This window comes from Aythya fuligula, chromosome 2 (genome assembly GCF_009819795.1).
Source record: "Aythya fuligula isolate bAytFul2 chromosome 2, bAytFul2.pri, whole genome shotgun sequence".
NCBI classification, from domain to species: domain Eukaryota; kingdom Metazoa; phylum Chordata; class Aves; order Anseriformes; family Anatidae; genus Aythya; species Aythya fuligula.
In genome coordinates this window covers 140711466-140723968 of record NC_045560.1, presented here as the reverse complement: position 1 = coordinate 140723968, position 12503 = coordinate 140711466, and the positions used below count along the sequence as shown (strand labels likewise).

The 12503-nt window shown below is 39.2% G+C and overlaps 1 protein-coding gene across 1 annotated transcript in view; it reads left to right on the top strand.

Annotated features, from left to right (window-relative positions):
• ANGPT1 (angiopoietin 1) overlaps positions 1-12503 on the top strand; it is a 200943-nt gene that overhangs the window by 90471 nt on the left and 97969 nt on the right. The window contains exons 2-3 of the mRNA XM_032183404.1: positions 8220-8375; positions 12149-12270. Of these exons, the coding sequence (XP_032039295.1) occupies positions 8220-8375; positions 12149-12270 (278 nt within the window). The remainder of the gene's footprint in view (positions 1-8219; positions 8376-12148; positions 12271-12503) is intronic.

Below are 12503 nucleotides of genomic sequence, written 5' to 3'. Positions count from 1 at the left end.
ACCTGGATCCCACACAGGCAGCAGCTCCTGCCAGGTCACCTGCTCCTGTGTGGTCTCCTCTCCACGGGCTACAGGTCCAGCCCGGAATCTGCTCCGGCAGGGGTCTTCCACAGGCCACAGTCTCCGCCAGTGCAGGTCCACCTGCTCCACCGTGGTGTCCTCCACGGGCTGCAGCGTGGAACCCTGCTCCACCGTGGTACTCCATGGGCTGCAGGGGGACATCCTGCTTCACCATGGTCCTCACCACAGGCCGCAGGGGATTTCTGCCCCAGCACCTGGAGCACCTTTCCCCCTCCTTCTTCACTGACCTTGGCGTCTGCAGGGCTGTTCCTCACCCCTCTCACTCTCCCAGCTGCTGTGTGGTGCAGCATTTTTTTCCCTGACTTAAATATGCTCTCACAGAGGTGCAAAACAACATCACTTATTGGCTCAGCTCTGGTCAGCAGTGGGGCCCTTACTGCCCCCCCCCCCCCCCCCCCCCCCTTAGTGCAGCCCATGGGGCAGCTTCTAGATTCTTCTCACAGAAGTCACCCCTATGGCCCCCTGCTTCCAAAACCTTGCCACATAAACCCACTACACCTATACTCTTAGAAAAGTTTTCTCCTAACTGCAAAAGATACACTTAACTTACTGCAGCTTCATGGATATGAAAAACAGATGATTCTCTTTCTCTTTGCATCCTTATGTCCTTGTAGTCATTTACTTTCCTATTAGTTTTTTTATTAAGCTAAACATTCCTAATTCTTTCATTCTTCTGGAGTTATAGATGTTTTTCATCTTCCTAAGACTATCCCAAGATAATATATCTCTCTCTTGAAATCCAACATTCAGATCCAGAGAAAAAATTCCTGCCGACAATTCACTGATGCTGGATGCAGGAGAGAGGTTACTTCATGTGTTTTGAAATAATTTTTTACTTTTGTTATGCCTGATTTCTTCTGACAAAAATGTCCAGTCCTGGTCTCCTTTTGTTTCTTCTGAAAGGAAAACATTATGTATGTATACATTTACGTAGCTGAAGGATTATTCTACGTTCATAATAAACTTTTATTTAACTAAAGGTTGCAAGTGAAGGTTGCTGTGAAACCAAGTTCAACCACCATGAGGACAAGTATCAGGATAGAGGAAGTCACCTGGATTACAGGACATATCACTCAGCTGAATGGAACTGTTTGGCCTCTATGTGCCAAGAATGCAGCTGTGGTTTCACTGGTCACATACTAAAAGAAACAAGTAGTGGTTATTTGTAGTGGTGTGCTGCCATACATATGAAGATATATTCACAGTTTATCTATATAAATCTTAAGCAGGCTATAAATTAAACATGCATTATCATACACTAATTTTTCCTGATGGCAGTTTTATTGTAAATCTCTATTAATTATGCTTTATAGCCAGATAGTAAACATGAAATGCCAATGGTTCAGCCTTCACAAAGGCAAAGTATCTTTGAAGTGTTTAGAAGACTAGGATTGGGAAAAATAATGGTATGAACATTTCCCTTCAGAAACACATACTTTCATTTTAGCATGAAGAGGTTTGGAGTATATATATACTCTGCAAGTCATTGTTTCTCTGCTAGAATAGAATTCAGAAAAATAAATCATTGTGATTTAGGGTTAAAATAAAAAAATATCTAAGTAATAAATCAAAATTATGAGTCACAATGTTACAGAAAGTAAGAAATTAAGAAATGCAAGTACAAAATATTGAATAAATATGCAAATAAACTACTGTCATTAAGGAATGTTTTAAAAATGAAAACTTTTTTTTTTTTTTCTGCCTTAAGGCTAGAAGTTTGAGTATATTGTATTTAAAAAAAAATGATTAAACATACTTTCTACAGCCAATTCTCCTCTTAAATATTTGTTCAGCTAATTTTGAGTTGCTGGGTTACCCCTTGGGCTTCTTTTAGAATTGAAAGCCATGTATATTATATTAAAGTATAATTGATAAGCTATGATTTCTTTGTGAAAGCTTCATATACCAGATACTACAACAGTCTCTTCTGTGAGTCCAGTTTGCATATCAGCCATCTGAAGTTTTCACTTTGGCTTACCAATGGTTCATTTGCTCTGTGGGCCCTCTCCAGAATTAAATGGGGGACCTGGTCATCCAGGGTGTGGAGAAGGCTGAAGTAGTCCATGACTTTTTTGCCTCAGTCTTCACCAGCAAGCACTTTAGCCACATAGCCTGGGCTCCAGAAGGCAAAAGCAGGGACTAGGAGAATGAAGAAACTCCCACTGTAGGAGAAGGTTAAGTCTGAGACCAGCTAAGGAACCCAAAGGTGCACAGGTCCATGGGACCTGATGAGATACATCTGTGGGTTCTGAGGGAACTTGTGGATGAAGTTCCAAAACCCCTGTCCAATATATGTGAGAAGTGGTGGCAGTCTAGTGAAGTTTCCACTGACTGGAAGAGGGGAAACATCACACCCATATTTAAAAAGGAAAAACAGGAAGACCCGGGGAACTACAGGCTAGTCAGTCTCACCTCTGTGCCTGGAGGGATCATGGAGCAGATGCTCCTGGAAACTATGCTAAGGTACATGGAAAATGAATGACTGGTGAAAGCCAACATAGCTTCACTAAGGGCAAATCATGCCTGACAAATCTGGTGGCCCTCTACAAAAGGTTACGACTTTGGTGGCTAGGTACAGAGCAACTGATGTTATCTACCTGTACTTGTGCAAAGCATTTAACACTATCCAGCATGACATCCTTGTCTCCAACTGGAGAGACATGGATTTGATGCATAGACCATTTAGTGGTTAAGGAATGGGCTGGATGGCTGCATTTCAAAGAGTTGTGGTTAACAGCTCAATGTCCAAATGGAGATCAGTAATGAGTAGTGTTCCTCAGGGGTTGGTATTGGGATGGGTGCTGTTTAACACCTTGTCAGCAACGTGAAGAATGGGATCAAGTGCACCCTCAGCAAGATTGTGGATGACAACAAGCTGAACAGCATGGCTGACATGCTGGAAGGAAGGAATGCCATCCAGCAGGAGCTTGACATGTTTGAGAGATGGGCCAATGAGAATAACATGTGGTTCAACAAAGCCGAGTGCAAAGTCCTGTACGGGGGCCAGGGCAATCCCAAATATGAATACAGGCTGGGCGATTTGTTGATTGAAAGCAGCCGTGATGAGAAGGACCTGGGGGTGTTGGTTCAGAAGAAACAACATGACTTGGCAATATGCGCTTGCAGCCCAGAAAGCCAACTCTATCCTGGGCTGCTTCAAAGGCAGCGTGGCCAGCTGGCTGAGGGAGGTAATTCTTCCTCTCTACTTTGCTCTCATGAGACTCCACTTAGAGCACTGATTTCAGTTCTGGGACCCTCAGCAGAAGAAGGAAGTGGACCTGTTGGAGTGAGTCCAGAGGTGAACCACGAGGATGATCAGAGGGCTGGAGCACCTCTCCTACAAAGACAGGCAGAGGGAATTGGGGTTATTCATCCTGGAGAAGAGAAGGCTCTGAGAAGTCTTTACAGCAGCCTTCCATTGCCTAAAGGGAAAGGTGGGGAAGGGACTCCAGAAAAGGTGGAGACTACAGAAAAGGTGAGGAGGGACTCTTTGTCAGGGAGTGTAGTGAAAGGACAAGGGGGGATAGATTTAAACTAAAAGAGGGTAGATATAGTTTAGATATAAGGAAGAAATTCTTTGTTCTGAGGGTGGTGAGGCACTGGCACAGGTTGCCCAGTAACGAGCTGTATATGCCCCATCCCTGGAAGTGCTCAAGGCCAGGTTGGGTGGGGCTTTGAGCAACTTGGCCTAGTGGGAGGTGTGTTGGCCCATGGAAGGGGTGTTGGAACTAGAAGATCTTTAAGGTCCTTTCCAACCCAAACCATTTCATGATTAATATGCTCCAACTTTTGCCTAACCCTGAAGAGGTGAGGCAGTGGGACCAAATGGTCATTGTAGGTCCCTTCCAACTGAATTATCCTATGGTAAATAGGTGTCCTGTGGTCAAGCCACAACAATAGGATTATTTTTCTCAGCGATAAACTTCTTCCTACCCCTTTGGCTGCTGCAAAATTCAAAGAAATTCTATGGTATTCCATATATTTGATTTTTTTCCAGCTTATTCCCACTAAGGCTGTTTGTGTATTTATAAAATACAATTATCGATATTACTGCAAATGCTGGTTTTAAACCTGACTCCCTGAGGCACTTTGTTGGTATGAGGTATGATCCCCCCTCAGACAGACAAACTGAGAAAGAAGAAATGAGCTTTCATTGTTTGCTAGTACAGTATTACTGTACATCTTCTGGTATGGAAAGCAAGACAACAAAACATCTTATAAAAAGTCACTGGTCTCTTGTCTTTCTACTATTACAAATGCTGTGCTATATATGATTAATAGTCAGAGAGGGAAAGCAGTCTATTGTTACTTTAACTTGCATTCTCGTGCAAATGCATTGTATGAAAGCCTAATGTCATCTGGATATCATAGCAGACCTTATGATACAATTACATGGGACCAACAGTATTTGATCAAAGTAAAAGAAAAACCTCTTGTTTTATTTATAAGCCATCTGCCACAAACCATTATCATTTACTTAGGCACTAACTTACAGTTTCCATTTTAATAGTTCTGTTAGTGTTTGGGTGGTTTCTATGAAGATTATTCAATAAACATTGTCCAGAAAAAGCTAGATACTTTTAATGCATAATCCTCTGGAATGTTTATTAAACAATAACACTGAACCTTCTGACAGTTTTATTTCTGAGAATGTTATAACGTTATTATGCATCCCACCAGTAATTCTTCATTACTGAAAACTCCTGTACAATGTTATGAGTCTTACTGAAAGCAGATGCAGCCGAATTAATAACAGGGACATCAATGCACAATAGAAAGCCATACAGTGGGAAGGTTGAGATGGGGGGTAAAGAATGCAGAAAAAGCATTCTGTTTCACTTTTGCAAAAAGTAACTGAAATAAGTATGAGTAGTATAAGGATTAGAAAATCCAAATGTACAAAGATTAATCTGAAAAGATATATTTACTATTTAATGCAGAATATCTGGACAAACTGATTTAACTTAATTATTAGGATGAATAGATTTTCAAGAAGACTTAAGACCCTAAGCAATTTTAGATTTACTCCTGTGAATGGCTTTCTGTGTGTGACTTACTTTCTGTGAAGCCAGCATTCAAGGATCTTTTAATCACCTGTTAAATGGATGATATCCTTGTTAACTAATCACAAAGAAAGCTCAGTCTAAGGTTCAGTAAACTCAATACAAAGCCTCTGAATGAGGCAAGGCTCAGATAAAACTGTGTGCTTTGCTATAATGAACCTAGTAAATGCTGGTTTCCTGCAATAAAAATAATAGGTGGAATCTTTGCATCTTTGGGAATTTTGCCATTGATTTTAGCAAGGCCAGTATTGCAATGAATAAAACTACCAAGCAAACTAAAAGAATTGGTCAAAGAAAGGAAAGGGAATTAATGTAACAGAACCTCTACATTATTTTAGTCTTCCTTCCACTCTCCCCTGACTGACTGAACAGCTCCTGGTACTCCTAAGATGTGCTCACAGAAACTATTGTGGCAGTTTACTGAACACCAAATATTTACAAAAGCATTTAATGAGTAATTATGTAACAGGAAAATCAGTTTTGTTGTTATAATGAGACAGTTTCAGATTAAACCACAGGGTGTTTTAGGGGTGAGTAACCAAGGGCAATTGCCCAAGACTGGAAACCATGGGGAATGTGCTAGACTACAATATGCCTCAATCTCTGCCTGTGTAGAGATTTTTGCCTGTGCTAGGCAAAACTTGCTGCAGCTACACATAGATGCAGTGATATACTTCAAATGTAAATCTTTCTGCATTTTTGGCAAAGTAACAAGCAAAGTATTTAGTTAGAATTATAAATATGTTTTGTCTTTTTACATTTAAATCCATTTACCCATTTCTTTTTACTGATGTGTGAAATTTTCTGATTTCTGATGTTTAATAACTATAGCCACTATATTTTTGCACGGGTTTTCCCAGACATCCATATCACACATGCATCACACGGCCCACATACAGTAAGTGAGGCAGTTTCAGAAAGCTACAGACTAACAAATTATGCACTGCACAGCCACAACACTTATGTGCTATGGTCCTATGTGAAAAAAAAAAAAAAAAAAAAAAAAAAAAAAAAAAAAAAGACAACAGATATAAGGAAATTTATGATGTGTTGGTATTTCATCATGGGCGGAACTTGAAGGCCATATGTTTTATCAGGAGCTGAATGCTGTGAGAGAAATCTGAACTTCTTGTTCAGGTGTTCCAGTATCTGAATCAGAGTGTGGAGAAGAGCAACCATCCAGTTTTCTGGGGTTCTTCCACGGGGATTATTTGCAACCAAGCAATAATGTAGAAATAAAGTTACTGGTTATAAAAACACCAAGAAACAAAGAAAATACACTATCTGAGAAAATACAATATCTGATGTAAAAGAGAGATATAGGCAGAATATTTCTGAAGATAAAAGATATATGATAGATTTGTAATATCTCCCTTGAACTAGCTGAATTTCTGTAACATCTCAGTAATAAATTACAACAAAGCAGTGAACTTACACTGGCAGTGGAAAAATGGAGACATCCACTGCAGACTTTGTTTTTCAGAACCTAGAGTTTTCTTTGGCTGTTAACTCTCATTTAAATACTTATCAGGATATTCAACAAGAACTTGTCCCCACCAATTAAAACACTCTGCAGGTTTCTAGCCCAGAGTGGTCACCTGAGAATTCAAGCAAACATTTTTGTGGTCTGATACTGTAGGACTTCTACTTTGTTTTTCACCATCATGTGTGTTAAGCACTTCATTAAGTGCTTCTCCAAAAATGGGCCTAAAAAGAAAAAAAGAAAAAACAATACACACAAAGAAACAAACAAAACCAAAAAATAATTTAGTCATTCAGAAAATATCTTACAGTATAGCAGTGCTCTTTTTCTGTAAAAATGTTTTTAAAACTAATAAGAGGTACACAGTAATGATCAAATTTGTAAGAAATCTCTCGTAATCTCAGCTGATGTGGCTCATCAGAACATCTACAGTAGTTACCCTATCTAGTAGTTATCTATAAGCACAGGAATGCTTATAGATAAGATGAAAGTAGCCCTTCCTATTAATCACACACTGTATATCTGACTCCTGCTTTCTTCAGTCTTTAAATCAACTCCATCTGGTTCTTACTATTTAGCCATGCAGCTTACCTTTCATAACAAAACATGCTTACTGCTGCAGAAGCAAGTCCAATGTGATTAAAATTATTAGGTAAAAAGCGGTTGCTTAAGTCTGGAATCAGCTAACAATAAAAACACATGATCAGCCACAAAATGAAACATAGGACCAAATCTTCATTGGGTGTAAATTGGATGAACTTTGCTGATTTCAGTGGAATGTATTGCAGCCAATGTCCCAAGCCACTTTTCTCTGTGTTAATACTTTTTGAGCACATCAAGCAAGATTTCGTTGTTCATAACAACGCTTATATGTGTAAGAAACAATCTCATCATAACGTAGACTAGTCATGGATTTATAATCTTTTATGGCAGAGCCAGGGCCTAACTATCTAGAAGGAAATTACTCTGCCTATGTTAACTAAAGCAAACATAAGCAAAAATTGTCCCTTCCTTGGGGGTGCTTAGTTTTTTTAGATTCCTAATTCAGATTCTTTTCAACTGAATGTAAAAGTAAGCCAAACAGTATTTAGACAATACAAGCAAAGGAACAAAGTAGCTTTCTATGTCTTTTGCTCAACAACTTCCTTCTCTTATTCCCATGACACTGTCTTTATTTCTTTACAATTTTGAGGACATAGCTACACTAAGCTGCTTTCCCTGTGGAACAGTATGTGAGAATCTAACCCAGTAACAAATCATGTTGCTGAATGACTGTGAGGAAAGGTAGGTAAGATCTCTTCTAGTAAGGAAATACAGAAATACTTGTTACGATTTTGACATACATGGAGGCAGGCAGGATCTGGTACAGCTCAAGCCAGCAGGCTGTGATACTTGGGAAAACATGAGGACTCAGAGACTGGAAGGGGCTACCCAAATAGTCAGGTCCATGTCCTGGTCACAGGGTCAGCAGAACTCCCCCTGAAAATGTTGAAATTTTTGCCTTTGGCAAGAATGCCAGCTATGCATCTTTATGTCACCAGAAGGCCTGAACAGGTAAAATTACCACAGCTACAACCCTTTCTCTTTTACAGCTTGAGAACTACATTGTGGAAAACATGAAATCGGAGATGGTGCAGCTGCAGCAGAATGCTGTGCAGAACCACACTGCCACTATGCTCGAGATAGGGACCAGCCTCCTCAGCCAGACAGCAGAGCAGACAAGAAAACTCACGGATGTTGAAACCCAGGTATGTTCCCGAAGAAGTTTCCTAAAAGCTGTTAATTGCAGAGAACTTTCACCATCCTTCTTCTTTTCTAATAAATCACCAAACAAAACTTTTCAACACAGGGCTCCAAGAAACATACACACTCTCTGTTTATTGGTACAAACAGCAGTGATGACTGACACTTTTTATGTGTCTGTCTTTGATTTCATTTGGTTGGCATATTTAGCTTTGTGTGTGTAAGGCAGGCTGGACAGGCCAGGAAACTAAATCATTTGACTTAAATAACTATTTCAGTTACCAACTGTGAATGATACAAGTGTCAAGTTAAATAATGAGCTTCAGGCTAAAATAGAGCCTTTCTTCTTCATTATTATTTGCCTCTATTATTATTATGAAGTTTCTTTACTTTCTACAAGATGTTTCCAGCTGAAATGTAATGTAAATTAGTAGCTTTTACACTGTGGAGAGGGACAAGTTCTTTATAAAGCACTCTATACTTATTATTACTCTGAAATTGTATAATATTACATGAATTTAAAGAGCTATCTTCATATGATTCCTAGCACCAAAATCACTTATTTGGTTCAAATGACAAGCATATCACTGCTATATTGCAGAGTACAATTTCATATTGGGCTTATTGCAATGATATGTACAGCTTTTTGACTACTACTATCAGTTTAAAATGCATACTTTTTTTCCCAGTTTTTGCAGAGTTCCTCTTGATCTTCCTAAAATGTGGTGTGATTAATGCATTGCATATATTTGGTTTGTTTCAGTAGCATGTGTACTTCTTGAGAGATAATAATGTTTTTACTCACGTTTACAATATCATTACCATGTTATTATGTAACTGCATTACAGCACACTGAAAAACTTCAGCAATTATCAAAGACAGATGCTTTAATTATCTCTAGCTAGGAATGATAGGTACAAGCTGTTGCTACACTGCCTTATGCAAGTTCCTTTTTTTTCCTTCATCTTGGTTAGTAGACCAACTAAAGTAACATGTTAAGCTTTAATTACCACAAATTTGAAAAGACGGCCTATTAACTTATGAGAATGTTAGGGAAAGTATTTAAACAGAGTATCTAAATCAATACAATAAATGCATCTAAATTCAACAGGAAAAGAAGAAAAAAAAAAAAAAAGTGAGGTGAGTGAGGTGTAGGAACTTTTGTTTATATTCCCAAAGACCTACATTGTTATACATGTTGAGTACTCATTTGCTGTTCCCTCATCCAAGTAGGTAACTTGCATTGTCAATGTCTCACTTTCCCATTGAGGAATAACTTCATGGTAGAGGCACTGCTAGCAACTTCCGCCTTCTTATGTGTGTATCTATACTCTATATATAATATATACTTGTAACTGAAGAATTTAAAGGATGCTTAAGTTACCAGTGGATATCCACCTTGGGCAGTCCTGGCTCTGACTTCCAACTCCATGACAGCATCTCCTACCTTGACTTTCTCATCAGCATGAGAAAGTCCTAGTAGTCCCTGGCTCTACTAGCAATCAGAAAAGAGTGGTAAAGGTGGCTCCAGAAGGTGAATTGCTCCTTTTGGCAATGATGGAAGTAGACAGTTGCATGGCTGTGGTGGGTTATGATGTTGACTGGTTGCCAAGGGACCACTAAGCCACTCCTCTCCCTCAGCAGGACAGGGGAAGAAAGTAAGAGTGGACTGCTCTAGCACAGGTTCCCCACAGTCATCAGTTCCTGCCAGACCTCCTGCCCCAACATGGGCTCCTCTCTATGGGCTGCAGTTCTCACTGGGAGTCTGCTGCTGCGTTGGCTGTCCATTGGCTGCAGCTTCCTGCAGCTTTCACCTGTTGTGGCATGGGCTCCTTCAGAGGCTACAGCATGGATAACTGCTCCAGCATAGTCCTACATGGGCTGCAGAGGAACAACCTGTGTTATCATTATACTCTCCATGGACTGCAAGAGAATCTCTGCTCCAGTGCCTGTAGCACCTACTCCCCTTCCTTCTTTACTGAACTTGGTGTCTTCAGGGTTAGTTCTTTCACTCCACTTTCCCAGCTACTCTTGTACAACATTTTTAACCTTTCATAAATATGTTATTAGAGAGTCATAACCAGCATCACTCATTCACTCATTGGCTCAGTTCTGGCTAGTGGTGGGCCCCTTTTGGAATAACATGGAACTAGCTATTTTCAACATGGAGCAGCTAGCTCCTGGACTCTTCACAGAAGCCAACCCTGCAGCCCCTGTGCTGTTACATAAACACAGTATGTTGGCAGAGATGTGAAGGTCTGCAGGATATAAGATTGAGAAAGACAGGCCATGATTTCTTGCCTGTAATATGTAGTACTTGCAGCACTTGTAGTACTTGTAATACTTGTAGTATTACTGCCTGTAATATGCAATACTCATACCAGAAAAAGGAGACTGATGGACTTGAGATACAGAGCCTACTGCTCCTTAAATCTCACTGACCCCTCCCAAATCCTTATCTATCCAAAATCCCACTGTTTCCCCTTAGACTTTCTTTTACACATGAAACTGCACTGAAATCTTGTAGGCTGCTCCACAGATGTGTACTCTTAGGAAATCTATAGGTGCCTTCCTGTCACCTTTAACCCTTGCCAACCTTTGTAGTAAACCATCAATTCCTGCTAGGTCCCTCTGAAACTGTGGTGATGCCTCCTGGCACTTCCAAATATATCCATCTCAAACAAAAGAGCTGCATACTGATCAATTCCAATTTTTTCAATCACTGTATTTTATAAAAAGGACAATTCTAGTTGCTCTGTGAGCATCAAGAGTTTCAGACAAAATTAAGACACTATGTAGATTGAGAACTCTTTTTTTTTTTTTTTCTCTTCATGTTCTGTAATGTAAATTCCTATTAGGCATGCATGAGAAAATCTTACTATATACTATATAATCCTATGATGAGACTGATACTTGGCCTTTCCAGAAAGGTCTGATAGGTTCCATTAAAGAGGAATCATGTAATCACTTCTGGAACTGAACATCAGCTGCTGTTAGTACACATACCTATGAAAACTATTTATACATACTTGTCCAGACTTTATATAATGAAAGATGATATACCAACAAAATCAACCATCATTAATTAATGATTTTTTATTTTTTATTTTTTTTTTTCACTTCTCAACTACTTAGATAGCATCTATTCCTTTTCATTTGGTTGAAAATCTTCTTTTGGATTGAGGTACCTACTAAAACATGCACTATTAATACAGACCAACCCTAAGGTGAAAGACAATTGCATAAAGCAATGTTTAAGATCACAGCCTTCATTTTCTTAAAAATGTGTGTAAGAGGGCAAGTAGTGATAACATAAGCAGACACCAGACTTCTGCCAACACTACACAAGAGAGATCTCAGGGGAAAGTTAAAGTAGGAACTCCATCTATAAAACAGCAGATTCAACACTTTGGCTTGAATCCAAGTGCTCTTACAGTCTTCTGGTTTAAGCATACTTTATAGGAATGCATGTTTGAAGCATGCCTCTTGTTCTTCCCAGTGAAATGAAGCTTATTTGGCAGTCACCTTTCCTTCTTCTGCTAGCCTAGTATTTTTCTATAGCAAACAGGGTGCCAGACTATCAGCTGTTGCATATCAGTGTAGCTTGATTGAGTTAATTTGCACCAGTTGAGCTGCTGATGTTAAAAAAGGATTTAGAAATCAAGGTCATTTCTGACAAATCATCAAATCAGAGTGAAATGACTACATTAATGTTTATGTTGCTATAGAAACACAACCAAGACAATATAAACATTAATGTTTCTAATTTATCCCTAAGGTGCTAAATCAAACATCCAGACTTGAAATTCAGCTACTAGAAAATTCACTGTCAACATACAAGCTAGAAAAACAGCTGCTACAACAGACGCATGAAATTCTGAAAATTCATGAGAAGAACAGGTAAGAATGAGTAGCTGATCTCTTAAATTCTTTCTCTTTTCATCATAAAGTGGTCTGTGCATACTTTGTTTCAAGCAACCAATGGAATAGAAGAAGCAAATGTGGTAAGTAGAGGTAATGTTTATGCAATGGTTAAAAGAGCTAGGGTGTGAACTTACACTAGCTTCTTATGACAAACGCAAGTTGACTTTTGCTGCTTTTTTGTTTGCACTGTAAGTTCATATCTCAATTTG